A 20,348-nucleotide genomic window follows, 5' to 3' on the forward strand; every position below is an offset into this window, starting at 1 on the left:
GTCATCTTTCAGATGAAAATTTCATATGGAAAAGACAGCCTTAGATTAGACTTCCCCACTCAGATTGCAACAAAGCGATCACTTGTGTAATTCCAAATTCCCATTCACTTAAAGAAGATGTGAAATAACATCCCACTGTGTAGTGTATGACACTCCCTGGACTCCTAGGTTTGCCTCACTTTAGGAGGGTGATGCCTTCCTACAGATGAATAATTCATATTTAAATTATTTTGAACATTTCTTGCCTGCAAAGTACAAGCTATACAAGAAAGACCCAGGACTCTAAGAAAGCACATAGCTTTTAATTTATATCCGACTATTGGATCTTTGAATTAATAGGCTTATAAGCATAGTTTTGGACAGGAACAACTTTAATGACTCAGGATAAACTTCATACCACTGCACTGATCCTATTTCTTCATTTTGGCAAGGCCTTATCATTGCCCCAATTACATCCCTTTGCCAAAATAAACACCATCAGGAAGAATGGAGGCAGCAATCTGAAAAATGGCAAACCTATATTGCATATTTTTTCAGGCTGTGACAGAATGTACAATATTTCTAAAGCCATTTTAGCTCATGGACTTTTTTTATTAACTCAGAATTTTCTGGCAGAAACATGATATTTTCCAAATTTTGCTTTAAATGGATACTTCTTGTTATTGTTTTCCCTTTGATTGGTAAATCACCAATTTTGCAATATGGCAGCAAGCTAACACAGAAGATCCCTATTTTAAATAATGTTATAAATGAGTGTGGACATTTTATTTGACAAGAGACCAGCTGAACCCTAACCAGTGTTAACTTATGCAACTAGGTAAGCCTTACTTACACCAGGCCTCCTGAGCCATTTAGGACCACTCTTCCCAAGACAGAGCACTGCCTTGAAAGACTGATGCCCACTTCAGCACAGTGGGTTGGTCTAGAGAAGAAAAGCTGTCAGTGGAAGAGGCAGCTTCATGCAAGCCTGCTGCTAGCATGCCTACCCCTGGCAATATCAGCTACACCTCAAACTTCTCAGTACCCTATAACCCTATACATTTTTTAATATGCAGATCCTAGTGTTCACTGGGTAGCATTTCAGTGTGTGTTTATGTTTATGCCACTTCTATCTGCACCTCACAGAACAAGAGAGCCACAACAGTACATCCAAAACTCTGTAGAAGATTGATACCTTCATATTTGCTAACAGCACTATGGCATATGCACAAGGCTTTGTTATCACAGTATCCTTTTTGGGGGGGGGAGAAATACTGAATTTTGAGTTGAAGAGATCTTAAAAGGAAGGAGCATTACAAGGATGATGCAAATCTTAGCTGAAAGATTTGCTGAAAGATTAACTTGAGAACTTTACAGATTGTTTGGGTACAACTTAACTTCATGTAGTCTCAAATTGATTGATACAGTGGCCGAGTGCATTACTATTCAAAGACAACATATTTTTTATTGATCAGAAACAAATTGTACATTTCTTGTCAACTTGAGAAGTCAAACCCAGAAAAACCAACATTAACAGCTTTTTAAAATACCAGCTTTACGCTCTGCAGAGAGAAATAATATCCACCAGCAGCCCAACAGGAGAGTTTCCACATCTGCCCTTACATCTGAGAAGAGCTTAACCTAGGGATCGAGTCCTCAAAACCTTACAGCTCATGTTTCAGCTCCCCTTCATTAGGGAAAAAGGTCCGCTTGTAATAGCACTAAAGCTAACACATGCAAATACACATGTACAGTTTTTTCATACAGTGGGTTTATTACAACTAAGTAAGGAGAGTTCATACAACTAAGTATGAGAACAATCTGCTGCTCTCTTCTTGCAAAAAGACATTAAACAGCATATTCTGGATGAGAATAAGAGGAGTATTTGGGGAATCAGATTTATTTCTCAGCATATATTTTACCCAAGCAAGCCACTCACTAGTATTATTAATGAGAACTCTGCATATTTAGCTCTGCTTCAAACCAAAGTGGTACAGAAAATAGCAAGGTATCAAATTTCTTCTAGGATGAAAAATACTAACATATTTTTTTCTGAACCATTCTAGGTACATGTGTCTCTCATTCTTCTCTTCTAGCCACTGCTTAAATACCAGTTCTACTCTAATGATTAAAAATCATATCAGTGGCTTTTCCTCACACCCAAATTTGCATTTCCAAGCACTGATAAAACCTGTCTTGATACTCTTCAAACACGTCTCCTTGAAAGCAGATCAAAGTAAATCCACAGCAGAAAGAATTGTGATTAAAGAAACAAGGAAGATGTATTTACTGCACCTTCTGTTGAGTTGTCATTTGTGTTTTGGATATTCAAACATAATTTCCTACGTAATTTAGCAGGTTAGTCCCTCACATGTTGTCATGTGTAAAAGGCAGAGTACTCAACAGTACCAGTTCAGGAGAAAATCTGCCAGAAGATAACATCATCTTCTGCTTACAAAAAGGTCAATACATACTTCAAAGTCCAACACATTGACTCCTTTTTTTAATCCAAACTCTGAAGGTGCCTTTTCTTTCTTCAGTGAAGCAAGGGCAAATTACTTGCAATTGGATTTCTTAATTTCAAAAAATTAGTGACTAAGTTAAAGTGGCATATTTGTACTGAATGAGATTTTATCATACAATGTAGCATTACACTATTAGAAAAAATAGAGAAAATAAGGTTGAGACTAAATTAAGTGGAAATTAAAGTAAATGGAATAATTTGAAATAAGAAAATTTTAAAAAGACAAAAGGGACTTTTGCAAATGATGCATATAAAGGGAGTTTCACGTATTCCAGCAAAATGGCATGAAACACATACTTCCTCTCTTTGAGAAAACGTTATTGCTATCTGCTGATAAAAAGGTGATAAAACCCTGTGAGACTATATCCCATAGCCAAATAGTTCAGATTTTTGAAACCATGTTTTCTTTCTTTTCTTAATGCAAGGAGAAAGCAACGTAATGACTTTCGGTAACTTGTGAGCGTTTTAGTTACTCGGCACTAGAAATCAGCCGTTCTCCCACACTGACCTCTAGGTGGCACAAAAGAACCTAAACTAAGCAGATCTTTCCCTATTTTTTAGGTAATGTTCTGCCGTCCCGGTAAGGCTCCGAGTCAGCAATTCCAACATAGCAAAACACGCATCTATTAACCTGTATTAAATAAAATGTCAAAATAAGTATTAAAGTGACGGTTACTGTAGCCAGGCAGGTAATTTTTTACTGCTTTCAATGGCGCACTGAGATGTAAATCATGAGTTGATTCTCCACAGTACATCACCTTCAGCTTACAATACTTAAACGGGTTTACTAGAAATAAAGTTTAGGTTTACAATTAATTCAACATAGGGATTACTATAGGACTAAAACTATATACCATAAAAACCAATTTGCAATCATAATTCAGCAGAAAGAAAAAGTAGTAATGAGAAAAATACATCCATTATTTCATCATATTTTAGATTACAGTATGCAAAAAATTACAGAGTCAGTGAAATCACATCCAACCAATATTTACTGCAGCAGTAACTAGAAATGCTGTTTTTTGACTTAAGCAATATAGCTGTTAGTACGAACCTAAGACTGGCATGTTCTGCAGGACTAGAAAGAAATTTCGTATTAACAGTCTAATGTAATGCGCACCATGTGAAGTATACCAGCAGCCCTCAGTATCTGCACACAATGATGGCACCACACATACATTTTCCCCCAGTTAAGACACTATGACCTAGGAGCACTTCTTTTTGTCCGCCAAAAAATGCGCACGTGTACACTGCCCTTGCGTCTATACCACCACCTACTTCCTTTATCTCCTTAGTCAAAGTATTCTCACTCACAACTGAGTTTCACTCTGACCAGAACCAAAATCCGTTCCACTTCTAAGCTGTCCCAGCTCTCTGCATACAGTAGCCCAGGTGGGATTTCCACCACTCTTACCACTCAAAACTATTCAGTCAGAAATGCTTCAACTCTCTAAAACTGAACATGAATTTATGCATAAAATTTGTCAGAGCATCATGTGGAAGATCATTTGCATCAACACGTGATGACACAGCATTGTATCATGTGTCCACAACTAAACAGGAAAGGGATTTTTCTCACCTGGCATAGAAATCTTTTGGTGGAACAACCTCCTGAAAGAACTGTAGCTGGTACAGATAAAGTCCAATCAAGTGCCCCGCACTGAATATAGCCATTAATACACACAGACAGCTGAATATCAGCGGATCAAATGCTTGGCAACAGGACCACCATGTGCACAGGCCCAAAAATACAAAGAAATACACAGCTGAGGTCAAAGATGGCACCATCATTCCTGTAAAAATAAAAATATGGAGGGTTGGAAAAGTGTGGAAAATATCTGCATTTGTTAAACGTTAAATCTGACAAGAAATATATAAAACAATTTAGTCCAATTAGTGTCTATGGCAATCATTACAATTAACTCCTAAGACTGCTATTAGCTTTGATACTAAGAAAAGGATCTTCTTTTTTTTTATTCAATGCACTTACGCTATACCTTAACACTTAGTACACAACTACTCTCCAGAACTTCCTTTGAGATGAAATCTTCTTTTGTACAGATGTTTCTCAAAGCATGGAGAAAAACAGAACACGGCTGCAAGGCCACCCAGCAGTGCCTGAGAGTACTGACGTGTTAAACTTCAAAATGAAATGTAAGTATGAGATGATAAAATGGCAGGAATGCACAGTGAAAAAACCTCTCATATAAATCTTGAGATATCTTGCGTTATTAATACCAAAAAAACCCTGATGTATATACTGACAGGAGACCTATATAAAATCCAGAGAACAGTCAGGAAATGTTTGCTTTTTTAACTCTCAGAAATTTGGAATTTACATATGACAAAGACTCCGCTGTCTTACACATGTATATTGTTTTTGCTCTTCACATGGAGTGGACTATTTCACTTGTGAAAATGTGTGACTGGTGAAGCAGACGCGACGCTCAGTGGCTAGCCTACAAAAATCAGTGAGGAAGCAGGAAGGAAAGACACACGTGTCTAAGGGTGGCAACCACGACAAAATGACAAGAGAGTTTACATCCAAGCACAGCAGCCCAGTGGAGTCTCTACAGTAACAGCACTGAAGCTAATAGGGATGCCTGCCTCCATTTTTTTTTAAGTTTTTTACTAGTGCTTATTTAGGAGCCACCTTCCTCAGGCCAGACCTGCAGGCTCCTGGTGGTCTGTGGCTCTGGTATGCCCACTGGCCCCGCAGCTGGGCCAGCCACTCCAGCAGAAGGACTTGCACCTTGCCAGGTTCTAGGTTGCCATTCTTTCTGGGGACAGCGCCCTGAATGTCGGTCCCCAGTTGGGATTAGTCCAGGCACTGTAAGGATTCATCCACAGTCATTTTGCCTGAGCTTCACCATCACATATTTCCCATTGTACTTTAAACCAAATCTTTAGTCTAGGGTGCTCTGTCTCTGCTTCAGCATGTAATGTGCTGGCATTGCCACAGGCTCACAGATTTAAAACATGACAGGACAGCAGGGACCATTATTCTGACTGCCTTCGTGATGGTGGCGGTAAGATTTCTGCTGGAAAGCAAGTTCAATCCTGTAACTACTTCCTTTCTTTTTTCAAAAAGATACTTTTGTCTTTATTGAAGCACTTCAGGACAAGAATCCACTATATCCATATATATGTTGTTTATTATGGCAGATTACTCCGGCTGTGAAAAAGTCAAAATGTATTTCTGGTCTGAAGTTGCAGGGTTTTATCACTTAACTATTGGCTCATTACTTCTATTAGATGAGAAGTCTGTTAAAAAAATGGAGGCACTTTGTCAGTAGTTCAAGGCTTCAGTCAAATCACCCTTCATCATCTTCCTTTTTGGCACAGTAAGTAAGGAAGTATTTAACTAATTAAGCTCATGGTCTCCCTCAGGAATACAGCCTTCCCAGACCTCAAGTCCTTTTTGTAACTCTGCTCTGAATACCTCCTGGCTCTCAGCATGTGTTGGAGTTCCACAGACAAGCTGCCCATGAACGCTCAGAAGAAACTGCCCTCGTCCACTTCTGTGTGATCCTTCTGCTTCATCCTCCCTAGGTGATGTTCACCCATGCAACTTCAGAATGGCAACAGGCTTTTCAAAATGTTTTTAATGGCATCTCTCTTCCCTGATGTTCAGCCCCATGGTGATCCACATAACCTATTTTTATCTCTTTGTAGATTTGTTACCTTGCATTTTGACCACATGTAAGGTTGCCAGATAATCTTACCTGTCTTAATAAAAGGCCACATCTGACCAGTCCTTGTCATTTAATATCATTTTTTTTAACTATTGTTTTATACATCATATACTAGTATACTTACACATTAAGTATATACAGTTGTACATATACTTTATATGCAATGACTCCATTAAAACACGTGATTAGACAGATAAATGCTAATTTACAATCATTGCTCCAATCATGAATTCATTAATTACAACCTACAGTGATTTTCTACACTTCCATTCTTGCTGTAGCTGACTACACGGTACTAAATCAAATATCTTATAAAAAAGTTCGTTATATCATATTAAAACAGCTACTTTTAGTAACCATATCAGAAACCAACATGAAATCTGCTTACTGGCTTATCACTCTTTTCACACACTATCCAGTCAACCTATTTTTCTGTTTTTCCTTTTTGTTTTTTAGAGCTATGTAAATACAGTTCCTTTTTACATTAGGTAGTGTCAGAATTCACATTATAGTATATAAATATATGGTCACTCATAATATGCGACCATTCACCATTTCGTTATAACAGCAGCTGTGAAAGTCATATACAGCATGATAGGGCCACAAAGTATTTGTAAAAAATATTAAACAACTCAGCATATTCCAATGCCTGCCAAAATTTTAATTTAAATAAAATCATCAGCAATTTCTTTTCCCTTAAAGATTTCCATTGTTACTCCCGCAGGTGCCAGAGTGCTGAAAACTCATTTGTTAAATGCATAATATAATGAGGTCTGGAGGAAATTTTTCAATTGCACCAACCTGCTGAACCAAGTAAAATTGTAACAACAACTTTTCCAGTGGTGATGATCATGTTGCCAATAAACTCCCTCAGTTTGGATGCTATGAAAGCAATTCTACGCAGCATTTTTAATTTCATGGTTTCCTCAAATTCTGCTTCACCACAGTCTTCATCATCCAGATCTTCTTCATACATCAAAGCATCATCTGGCTCTAACTTTTCTCTTACAGCCTAAAGGAGGAGGGGGGAAAGAAAAAGAGAATGCAAAAGAGAGATATTTTTTTTAATTAAAAACCATGGATATATTATTTAGCAATAAATTATTGTAATTTTTGACTATGTGCAAGTAACGAGAATTAAAGAAGGTGTACTAAACCGAGAGCTGTACATTGATGGCTCCCATATCAGATTAAGGGCTGTCTCTGAGAAAGGCTGCAATCCTCCTACAACAGCCTGCTTATTCATTTTTATGTGAAATTTGGTTTGCTCAGCATTCTTTCCATCTTGCTATTATCTGCTAAATTCCTCTTTACCTTAACAGCTTCAGGTCCAGTCACTAAGCCCAAGCGCCTTCCAGGTTCATGTTCCTCAACAAAACTCACTTTTCAAACCCTTCCCCATAAACCCTATCTCAGACTTCGAATGCAAACCCTAACATTGAGCAAGTAGCAGTGATCTGAGTCATGGCAGCAAGGACTGAAATAAATGGATAGATAGTTCATTGGTGACTGAAGGGCAATTTGGGAGAGGAAAAAAATACACTAAGCAGAGTCTCGGGTAAAGAATGAGAAATGGTGAGATTAGCTGACGGTGAAAGAAAAGGAGAAAAAGTGAGCAGGAGAGAAGTAGTGAAAGCTTGAGTGATCTGCAACAGTTTAGCAAGAGAAATGAGACCAGTGCCTTAGAACTACACAATGGAAAAAGGAAAAGAAGGAAACGTGTAAAGGCCCCTCATACTTGAGTGGTTTGTTAGGATTTGGCAGTGGCCTTCACCATCAAGGCTCCATTGTATCTTGGAGACCAGAAGACATACACAGCTATTGAGTGATGCAGACTAAGTCATCAACCCATGGTGAGAATCTGCAGGATTAGCAAGAGGCCCACCCAAACACACAATTTATGGAAAAATTAGTCACTCACAGACATATAGGGGCATATTTAAAAAAACCCAAAATAATAGTTTTGAGCCAGGTTCTCACTTGGGGTAATACAGAATAGCTTCTTTGGCACTAATCTGAACTTGTATTAGCTAACGTCAGTTCTGGCCAAGCAATATCTCTGCATGTGAAAGTAAGAAAGAGAGACTATTGGTATTTTTTACCAGAATGGCAGTTTTATATTTATTGGTGACATTTGGCAACAAAAAATTTCCACACCAACAGATAAGACTGCAGTAGGAACAGCTGAACTCTCAGGCTACTTAACCAAATTCTTCAGTACCACTTTGTTAGGTGGATTCCCAAAGGAACAAAATCCTCTGTGGACTCCTTCATTTCACCTCTAAGCCTGGTGCCAACTTTCTCCTTTTATTTTGAAGCATTAACAATGTTGTGAATGCCTAGAACAAGCCTGTCTATTCTCCAGTGTATCTATTTTACAGACAATGAAATACAGATGAAATACAGTAGGGCTGATCTGGGAAATCTACCTTTCTCTTAGACATATCCAGCTATTTCACTAGCTATACTCATTATAAATTTCATTTCAATTGCTCTGTTGTCACCATTCACTTATACAGCTCTCAGCACATGAATTGTTAGGTCCTTCTGCAAAATAATGGAGAGGAGGTGGCAGCCCAAACATGCAGTCATCACAGTTCAAGCCATGCAGCACAAAGAGGCATTCTGTTCATCACTGCTGCTCATATCTGAGCTCCTATCTAAACAGGAGCTACTTAAATATTCAGAAACAATGCTGACAGTAGGCTGAACAATACATTACACTTGCTCTTCTGTCACAGCTGTTTCAGTGAGAAAGCGATATAAACGGCAAAAGTTATGATCATTTCTGCTTGTGCTGTAATTACTAGATGAACCAGCTCCTCATTTAGTCCTTTCGGGCCCAACCCTGCTCTTCCTAGACTGGCTTTAGTGCTCTGTGCCTTGAGCTTAGTATGATCAGTGAACAGTGAAACCTTCAATAGTGTTCGTATCCCAAACAACAGAGAATGAGTGAGACTGCTGGCCATTTACAGGTCATGAAATGGCACACCTACTATACATGGGTCTGTGTGAAGGAGATCCTTATTTCTTCAGGTAGTGCTTTCAATTTGCTGAAGACAATATGCATTAAAATGTGGAATTACTGACAAAAATGTACAGGAAAATTTTCAAAACACGTAAGTTATTCCACAGGAGACTGTCAGGACTCATACCTCTATGAATAATACAAATCTACATTGATCATGAAGACAGGATTCATACATTTATTACAGCTTATGCTGAATTGGAGCTCTGTCTAAACTGCTGAGATAGCACTGAATTATACATATGCAGTAACAGAAAAGTCTGAAAATTCACAAAATAAAATAATGAAATGTTATCCATGCAGTAGAAAATGTTCTTGAGGGAGAATTAACAGAAATTTAAAAATTTAAAGTATGAATTGAAGGAAAATATGCAATACCATAGAACAACAAAATAAAAAGGAGGACATAGAATTCAGAAAAGCACATAGAAGCAGCCCAGTGAAAGATGGAACTTGATATCCTTTACTGTCTTTTCTCTCTACCTGCCTCCCTCACCTCAGGTGCCAAACATTCAGTTTCACACACCTTGATCTCCTCAAAATGGGCCTTTGGATTTTCCTATCACAATAACCAGGACTATAATTTTTTAACTTGGCCAGTCTAATCACTGAAGTTTCACTGATCTGAAGGACCCTTAGGCTACATTTTGTCTTAAGAGTTCAGTACTGACACAAATGACACAGCATCCCCAAGTAGAAGCACTAGGAAAGAGGGTATTTTGTACCAGGATACAGCTGAGAAGGAGATGATGGTCAAAAATTTCCATGGACTGAAGCTCCCACACTTGAAGCATAGTTAAAAACTTGCAAGGTGATGAGTTACCAAAGAAGCTAACTCTCCTTTTATTTACATTTTTATTTAGATATGAAAATATGGATTCCAAGTTCTGCAAAGAAGTTTAGACCTCACAAACACTCACAGGAAATGCAGAAAAACCTACTTCTGGTGTTACTGAGGTCATTTGCTGTTGGAAAGAAAACTTGAGCATTCTGAACCTCAGCAGATAACAAACTGATTTTGCAAGTTCTCCTTCCAAAACTACAAATGTCTGTTTGGAGTCAGGGTTCTTCAGCCACTTTCCTCAGTTTAAGACAAGCTAGCAAATGGGAGAACTTGATCATCAACAACAACCATAACCTGAAGTCCTAGAAGCCTTATCAGACACATACCATCTTGCAACTTTTCAGCACTGCCTGAATTACCAGTGATATGGCTGTGCAAGGACTGCCTGTTTTCAGAGACCAGGGCTTTGCACCAGCCTGGAATGGGTGGGTTAGCTTTGGCATCACTGTCTTCCCTATCTGCAAGTGCTTTTAAGGATAATACCTCAGTCCTTAACCTTATTCTGTTTACCTCCCAGTGGTGTCATTCATGATTATTTCAATGATTATTTCAATGAAAAGACTACAACAACTAAACAACTATAGGTTTGATGGTTTTCTTTTGTATACAGATGTATCTGTTTGTAATTCAGTATCCACGGTGAAGTCAAGTAGCTGAAAGGCCATGTTCCTTTCCTGAAGTAGCTGAAATGCCATGTTCCAGTGTATGTCAAAAAGATGACAAACTTTGGATTCCCCCACTCTCTTATTCACTGCCTGCCAACTGGATTATCTGGGATGGCTTTCCAGTTTCCCATACTGAGCACTAGAAATTGCTGAAGAAAAGTGAAGAGTGAACAGCTTTTACATCCAACATGGTGATAATTTGCCTGTTGCTTTAACACTTTCTGACGATTAAATAGCCACCTACGTACGCGCTCATCCCAGAACACCATTACTCCAGTCAGACTGTTTTGCAAAGCTCTTTTTACTATGTGGATTAGTCTAAAGCTACAAACCCATGCTACATAGGCTACAGTTAGAAAAATACTTTTACTTCCATAATAAATTACTTATTATGCAATTACAGGATCCCTGTGGATGCTGATTAAATCAAATAAACTCCTCCATTCAAGGAGTATAGCGCATTTGTGAAGCCATAAACATGTGTTTCCATGACCTTTGCTCTGCAGAGCAGGGCCCCAGGACTTTTTATAAACAAACTAAATGCAGTTTAGGTTTTTCAGCAATAGTGTGGAAGTCCCAGGAGTATTTATTGTACAATACTTTTTTAAACTGCCAAACTGAGATAGAAAACAGGCAAGGAAACAGTACAGCCTCTGTGGCAGCTATGGCTCCTACTATTGTGGCCAGGGCCAGAATGTCCATTAGCTACTTTGGGGGCTGCTTTATTAACATCCAACTTTTAAATGTTTCATCTGGTACAGTATAAACACTACCGCACAAAGATATCCTCTAGTCCCAGAGATGTATTTACTAACAGGAAGCCTCGAATCCAACCACCTAAAACCCATTCCTGCTTCAGGACACTCCTTGCTTAGTACCTACATTTAATGGCATTGTGTCTGTAAACACAAATTTGCTCATTTGCTGATTTTTTATTCTAGAGAGGACATGAACTAAACTCTTAACAAATTCACGAGAGCCCCAAAATTTAACCAATCAAAACTGTTACAACTAAGGGTATACAAGTCTCAGAACGGATACAACTCCCATCTCTGCAAATGTAGTGCATTAATTATCAGGACCTCTCCACTGCGCACTGCTAAGCTCACAAAAGTAGGTTCTCATGAGACTTCAGGTGCTTCCTCCTTTCAGTTGGCTCATAAATACTGTACAAATAGCCTCTTCTGCAGTATTTTGACACTTCCTCCCAGCCAGAACTAGGAAACAGACAGGAGTGAGAAAATGAGAAATAAGCCTGAGAAAAACATGTGAAGTTCACCAAATGCTATTAACATGTTGCTTCTAGAAATTTTAACTAAGGTTCAATGGATCCTGGTGTGTCATTTTATCAATTACCCATGTATTACATGGACATTTAAAAAGTTATAGAGATGCAGTGATAAGCCTCATTATCAAACTTAATGTCGAGATGACACTGTGTTTTCCAAGGGTCTGAATTGCAGATGGCAGAAATGCAACTTGCAATTAATTATATTGCACGGGAGCACTGCGGTGCTCCCAAGGCAACCTGCTTGTCGTGTGGTTATGCTCTGCAAAGAACCTCTGTGAAGGAAAGCATGAATGCAACCTCCTCAGGAGTAGTGCGTGAGTTTGCTGATTTAAATAGACTCTTGTTGCCTCTCAATTGCAATGGAGACTGCAGGGCTCACCCCAACACCCAACCACATCCCAGAGCCTGCTCCTTCCTGGGACCTCCAAGCAGCCTTATCTTTAGATACAGCTACAGGTATGCAGGTTTGGCACAAAGGCAGAGTGGTACATCATAGTAGATCATCTAATTTATTGCTGGTGATACCAGAGAAGTGCCTTCATGATCTGAATTAGCTTAAAGGTGCATGGTTTGGCTTGAAAAAACGAGACAAGAAGGAGCAAGCTACAAGGCAGACTGCATGGTCTGACCTCCTTCTGGCAATTTTAGTCAACCTTCACAAGAACTACTCTAGCTGTTGCATCCCATTTCTTTAAAGTCACCTGCATTGTCTTCATGCTGCCCTGCAGTTTGCATGCCCTGGAGCACACACTCATGGCCTGCAGCTGACACTGTTATTGAAAAAGCACGACTCTCTCTTTGGTAGAGAATTAAGATATCACTTACTATAATTATTTCTTCACCTCTAATCATAAATCATTTTTTTATTCTATACTTGTGATACTGTAGCACAGATGATACAATTTACTAAGTGTCTTTTCTAAGCGTGTTCAAGCTGTTCCTATGCCCAAGTTTTTGGACTTCCTTTTTATTAAAAAACAAAACAAAAAAACAAAATCAAAACAAAACCAAGTTAATAAACAGTCTGGTTTAGGAATCATCTGAGATAAACTACTTGATTCAACTACACCAGCAGAACTATAGAAATAGACTATCTCACTCTCCCTCTACTATCACACTGGTTTAGTAAAATTGCCTCCATACTGCATAAGCCTGTGTATTCAATCTAGATGGAGCATATCACAACATGACTGAGTTCCTGTTTTTAAGCTTGCACTAAAAGACTTCCCCATCCTCACATCCTCCCCTTCCCCCCCAAAATGAGTCTTTAACTTTTATCTTCATAAATGAGATAATTACCTACCTGCTTCTAGGAGCAGAATATACATATATGTCTGTAGAAATGTACATATTTCTATAAATAAATATTTTCTGTATGTCTATATTTTATTTTTATGAATAATTATTTTGATAAAATAACCAAAATAACAAAATATTCTTCAGACAGACGTAGCTGCAAGTGCAAAAGCTGGAAAAGAAATTTAACTGCTACTTGGTTTATCACCAAAGGAACTGCAAGCCCTTAATGCAATATAAATGACTATATTTCTAACCTGCAGTCAATACTAAACCATGTCAAGGTAATCATTTATTGAATTTCCAATTTCGCAAAAAAGTGAAAAACTCCACAGCTGCTCTGAAAGTGTCGGCATGTGAGAAGTGGATTTCCCTGCTTTTCTGCCACAGAATAAATACAAAAAGTTTCCACATGAACAATTCCCACGTCATTCAATTTAAGCTGTATAGAAATGGGACTGCCTGGCAAGAGTATGTTCTGTAAGGTCATCTTGTGTGAGATACATACGGTGCTGACAGGGAGCTCAGGTGGGTCTAAAGGGGAACACCACTCTATATGTGGATAGGAGGTGCACATGGAGGGAGGGCTGCAGACTGCAAGCCAGGATAGACAAAGAAAAGCAGGTAACTTCAGGGGAAGACCATGCTCCATGAACTGATCAAGTGTGAGAAAATTACAGTGAACATTTTGGTAGTTGTGATATTAATGAGATAGAAGCATTTTGGAATTTAAGCAATAATCTAAAATGTATATGACAGCTGAATCGTCGAAAAGAAAAATGCTATATTAACTCTAAGTCTTGGAGATCTTAATGAAAAATTTTATCACTGGTAGATCTTAAGTGGGGTGAAGCTTAGGTTAAAGGCCCACAGAGTATTAGATGAATTCGCCAGGGATGTATCATCTGAAATAACTTTCAGTGTGCTTGCAGTGTTTGATAGGAATGAATGACATACACTTCCACAGTAAAATCTCATGTGGGAGAGAGTCATTTGTTACAGAAAAAAAGGATCAGCTATTTACTGGAAGCACACAGGGACAGAGGCATTTAGTGATCCAGAGGAAATGAAAAATAAATTAATAAAGACAAGCATAGTTCTGAAGCAGGATAACAGGATGGCAACTCATGAAATCCTGTATACAATAGACATTGTACTGAGAGGGCCAAAGATTATTTCACTTCCCAATGTACCTATCACACCTGAGCAAACACCAAGTGATTTCAGCACAAGACTCACTCGGCCAATATGGAAATAGAGTTTCATATCTTCACTTCAGAAAGCTGTCAGGCATGTAAGCCAAATGGAAAAGAGAGGAGAACTTACAGGCAGAGTTCAGTGGTTTGGCCTGAGATGATTAAACACTTTTTTTAGTGGAAAAGAAATAGGAAGAGCTGGGTTATGACTACAAGGCACAATTCAGTACAAACTCTGAATGAGTTAGTGCGGGTATGTGAAACAGCACAGCACCCATATGGAGTAATTCCTGGACCAAGAAATATACACATTGTACAATTATCCATCTTGTTAAGGACAATAAATAGCCCAACCATGGTTCTGTGGTTATCTGCAGTACTGCTTCAGCTCATACTGAAGTGGCTTGGTACTTCTCCAGTACCACCCTGAAGAGCCACAGATTACTGGGATGAGCAGGAGAATGGGACATCCAGTCTAAAAGAGGATCCAAAAATACTCGTCACATATCATCTTGCAGAAAAATGTTTAAATAAATGTTTTCTTTCTCACAAAATATCAGAGAAATAAATGCTAGAGAGGGAAACAGTATATTGAAGCAAAACAGCAGAACTGCAAGGGTTATAATGCAGTTATGAATACATGTACAACCTAAATTAGACATTTTCTAACCACCAGAAAAGCAAAATTGCAGAACAGGGCCCTATCAGGAGCAATGGATGAAGAAAAATTGCCCTGTTTTCAAGATGGTGCTTTCTACCTTCCAGAGGGAATTGTGTGATACCACTGCTTGCAGTGGCAGCAGACTGAATTCTGTGACCCAGGAGATTCTTTCTCGTATTGTGTTCAGATCTACAAAGGCAAAATAATATTCCAGGTTTTTCATCACCTGGTTAACACCTCTGTATCTCATAAACTGGAATCGAGGACTATTCGAAGAGCAAACTAGTAACACCACTACAAAGCTGCCAGAAGAAGAATTTCGTCATGTCGTGTATCTAACCAAAACACGACAAGTGCACACCAAAGTTCCATGCTGAACAGGCTAACAGCATTTGGTAATACAGAAGGTATTGCACTATGTATTTTTATGTAGCTGAGGCACTGCTGTAGTATAATTACATATTTGTGCTAAGACTTATCCAAAGACATGTGCATCAAACCAAGAAGCTAATGTAACTTGTAAACTTTTGACCCTTGTTAAGATGAGATGCATTAGAATTGTTACTGTGGGAGGCAGCTGGGTAAGGTCTGGCAAACTTCACCATTACAAACATCACAAGGGAAGCGATGAGAGCCTCACCTACTGTTTTTAAGCCACAAAAAAAGATTATTAAATCCTACTTACACCATGTTCAAAGCACACTAAAATCAACTGGGTTTGCACATACTCCAGAGGTCAAAACCAAAGATATATTTATAACCAACCTGAAAAGGTAAGCCAATTTAAATAGAGGTGACAATGAGAAAAAAAAAGAAAAAGAATAAAAGAGGTGTCATCAGGAAGCTAAAAGAAGCCAGGAAGTTATAACTCTAAGAAGTTCTTTTTCCCTCTTTATCACATATTTTCCACAATAGCCATCATTTGCTGTTTCTGAAGAGAAGCAAACACTGAAGAAGTTCCATATGGGAAGATGTTCAGAGAAATTAGGACCAAAAAGCCCCATATCAGTGAGAGCTAATCAAGTCAGGTGAATGTTTGATGCTGGTAAAACAAAACAATAAATCATGTCAGGAAAAATATACCCATCATAGGCTTTATGAAAAATGGGCACCATTGTAAAAAGCTCAAAGGATATCTCTGCATCTGAAGGCAAGAAAAATGGCAAGCTGCTAGGAAATACAAGGACTGGGATGCCAGACCTTTCTTGGAGCTGTGCTCTAAACTGAACTAATTATCCATATGGTACAGGACATCCAGATAATTGACACACTAGTAGAATTTTCCAACCCAACAATCTCTGAATCTAACAGTGACTGTCATAATACCATCATTTAAATCAACATTTACCTGAAATGCTGAGGCATTGATATTCCCTGTAGCTCAGGTGACTATTGCAGAACTATAGCTAGTTCAGAAAAAAGTAATGAAAATGACAAAAGAAACAGGAAAAAAGAACAGGGATTGCTTATCATTAAAAGGACATACATGCAAGATAATATGAGTTCCTTTATACCATCTCACTGTGTTTTATAACATGTAATACAAGGGACCTTTCATAAAATTAAAAAGTGTTAAATTTAAAGTAAAATTAGAGAGCACTTATTAAATTGTGGAAGTCCTTGCTTCACGACGCCACCAAAGCCAAGAAATTAATGAGATTTTAAAAGGGTCTGGATAATTATATGTTTAACAAGATTATCCAGAGTAGCTGTAATTAAAAACAACATTTTTTGGAACGGATTTGAAACCACATGTTTTAGAATTAAAGCCATTCTCTCACTAGGAGAGATCAGCATAAATTGTAATGTAAGATATGGAGAAAAAGGTATTCCCTTACTTGCTTACTGCCCTTATCCAGTAGGCAGCGGATACTTTCAGGATGAGGATACTGGTCTCAATGGGCTATTTCTAGACTAGGAAGTCCTTGGACAAGGCGTGGCATATTTGTAGCCTTCAGAGCCTATCCATTCTGTACTGTTAGGTATTGCAGTCACACCTGGAGACCTGGGCCATAAGAGAGCTTTTGATGTACTATGTGCCCATTATAGGTGCAGGACAAATAGCCAGATTGCTGTTTAGAAAGACACAGCATAGTCACTGTTTAGCAAGACAAAGGCAACTGAGCATTTTTAACTGCTCCTATTTGCCAAGGGACACAGAAGCCCAGAGACAGATAAAGTAATGGACTGGAGGACACACACCAAGTTTGTGGCCAAAGTGAAAGCCACACTGTTGTTTGGTTGTTTGTTTTTTCTTCTTTTTTTTTTTTTTGATCCCAAACAAATCTCTGCCTTCTGCAGAAAAAATAAAGGTGGAGGATCTGGGATCAAGCTTGCCTCAGATTATGGGACAACACAGACAGAAACAGTGGTCCCATTTGCTTTCTAGAAGATCGTGGATAAGAAACAGGCTTGGATGGACAACACAGTAAGTGCCGTGGAAATCAGTTGTATTGAAGACTACAATTGTATATTCTGATAAAGATCAATACTCTTCTAAAGTTTAAGTTGTGCAATCTCAGAAGGATTTCCCTCCCCACCACTGTCACTTACAATATTAGGCAATTCATCCATAGTCAAAGAAAAAGCTACCTCCTTTCTGATACCTATCAGACTGTATATATACTGCATCTGCATTTTGGCATATAAAACACCATCTGCACCAAATCAGAAATGTCATACTTTCAGCTGCAGCTGGGAGTTAGCTGTTCTTTCTTACTTTCTTCCCCATTTTACACCTTGTGACTGGCATTGTGCTTTTCAGTATTTGCAGTCCGGGCCTGTCTCCAGCTGAATTCACCTGCTTTAAATTTTCTGAGCCCTAATAAAAAAGGCCTGCAGACACGTTTGCTCCAAGTGTGCAACCATTTAGGGGTGGTAATGAGTTGGACTGCAGCCTGGTATCTGGCAGACCTTCCTACTTCATGACTCACTGTTAATTAAAACCACACTCTTTGCTTATTCCTGGGATAGCATTACTTACAAATAATTGAGAGTCTCTCACTGCCTTATAGCTTCCTCCTCCCAGTTTTGTTCTGTAGAATATACTTTTCTGATGGAGATCTGTTTCCCTTGAAGCTGGATGTAGTGTAATGGTGAAGGACATCAATTTTTGGATGAATTCTTGTTGTCCTTAATTTGGATTCTGATATTTTTTCTTATTTTGAATTGCATCTCAATCCATGAGCAATCTGATCCATTGTACTCTACAGCTGGTTTCTGGAGGTGACTTCCATGACAAAGTACAGTGCATAACTGAGCACCACATACTGCCACTCGACTTCAGGCATTTTTTCAGCATGCCCATATAAAAAATGGAATGCGATGGATTCACACAGAGCAATGAAAAGGTCACTTTCAGAAGTATTAATTATTTAATGGGTTTTCTCCATAAATTTTGGAAGGAGTAGATAGATTAACCTTTCTTTTTTAATTAAGCCTGTTCCCATACTATTTTACTTTTGCCTGAAGCAAAGAGGTCTGAGAATTGCTAAATGTAAATAATTTCATGCAAAAAGGTAAAGCTGCAAGAAAAACTCCAAGACAAACTCTCTGCTTTTGCCTGGAAGTCACAATGCTGATTTCTTGATTTATAGAGCTATCTGTGGCTAGACATCTGGCAATCTGAAGTCACCTCTCTTATGGCTCTCTTGAGCCAGCCTGAACCAGTTGATGCATTCTTAACAAAATCTCATACCATGAATCTGTGATGCCTGGTAGCAGGAACTCTCAGAAAAAGCCCTTCGGCTCTGGAACTGGCTTCAGGGCTGGTCTAACAAATGCAGGACTATTTCCCTTGGAGGCACAGTACCAAACTCAACACTTCTCCTGAAGCGTTTGTTTGTAGGGGAGTTACTGCTGCAGCTCATTATGTGTTTTTTAATTCAATGGAGTTAACAGCATTAGTAGAGAGCTGCACCAACATGCAGACACAGGCATCAGTCAGCTAATACAGAATTCAAAGAACTGATCACTTACTTAGTTTTCCCTTTCCCAGTGTGCTTTACCAAGGAAGAATTGAGAGTTATCATGGGAAACTCACACAGTTTGGACCCATTTTAGATCATGCCAATATTCTCCCAAATTCAGACACTCAGCTACATGCTCTGCATATGCATTAGGTTCCTTACACGCAGTCCTGCCAAATACATATTCCTAGCAGATTCGGCTGCTTCTGCAGCCTCTTCCTAACTAGCAGAAATGATTCCAGGATGTTATGTGCAGGCACCTAGAAAGAGAAAGCTGACATTTGGAAAAATGTGTTTAATAGGTATTTAATTTTCCACTCTCCATTTCACTCCATTAAAAATCAAGCAGGTTATTCTGATGAAGATTCACCATTTCAGCTGTGAAGACCAGAATTCCTTACAGCATTGGGGATCACCTCACATGACAGAAACTCTTATCTTTTTTTTTTTTAATAAAAAAAAAAATAAAAGCCTGTGACAGAGCTTTGGGTGTCACTAAATCTAAACATAGCTGCTGTGTTCACTAATACATACAGTTAACAGAACATAAATAATGTTTGCTGGGTTTTGATGTGAAGAAGTGAAATGTATTTACACAGATTTCTATTTGCCCAGTTCAGTATTTCCTTGCAGTCAAAGTTTTCTCCTTCTCCCCCACACTCTCCCTTTGTGGAATATTCTGGCCCATGTAGTTGCATTGGTGGACTGCCTTGAGATAGCTAGTCTAAAACCAGCCCAATATAAAGCTCTGTGCTATGTAACCACTGTTAGCTTATTATTTTCCTTTGCATTCCAGGCAAATGACTATTGCACCCTACCTGGAAGCCAGCACCCATCCTCTCCATGAGACTGAGCTCCCTTCAGACCCAGGCTCCAGGCTCAGGCTCACCTTTGAACCATACAAAAGGTAAGTATCCGAACTTCATAATCTAAATCCAGGGAATTTAAGAATGCACTTTTTGGTTTTTCTTTGGAGGTTCTGCTATCAGATTACTCCTGTTTTATGCACGTGCATGCTTTCTTTCCAGGAGATCAAGGGCTTCAAAAACTCCGTTAGAGGTCACTTTGGCAAAATGCAATCTTCTTTAAGAGAGACTGGCTGAACACAAAGCATGCTAACTAGCCACACTTCTTAATCCTTCAGATGCCTCCCCTTATGTGTACAGACCCAGACTGTAGCCTGCTGCTAAATCCATTTTGC

The 20,348-nt window shown here is 38.7% G+C and overlaps 1 protein-coding gene across 1 annotated transcript in view; it reads right to left on the bottom strand.

Moving 5' to 3' along the window:
• PIEZO2 (piezo type mechanosensitive ion channel component 2) overlaps positions 1-20,348 on the bottom strand; it is a 295,675-nt gene that overhangs the window by 111,311 nt on the left and 164,016 nt on the right. Inside the window, exons 6-7 of the mRNA XM_061448817.1 lie at positions 7,000-7,210; positions 4,083-4,296 (exon numbers count right to left, since the gene is read on the bottom strand). Of these exons, the coding sequence (XP_061304801.1) occupies positions 4,083-4,296; positions 7,000-7,210 (425 nt within the window). The remainder of the gene's footprint in view (positions 1-4,082; positions 4,297-6,999; positions 7,211-20,348) is intronic.

Source organism: Pezoporus flaviventris, unplaced genomic scaffold (genome assembly GCF_033815535.1).
Source record: "Pezoporus flaviventris isolate CSIRO_AGI_PZ_B2104156 unplaced genomic scaffold, CSIRO_AGI_Pfla_v1 ptg000007l, whole genome shotgun sequence".
NCBI classification, from domain to species: domain Eukaryota; kingdom Metazoa; phylum Chordata; class Aves; order Psittaciformes; family Psittacidae; genus Pezoporus; species Pezoporus flaviventris.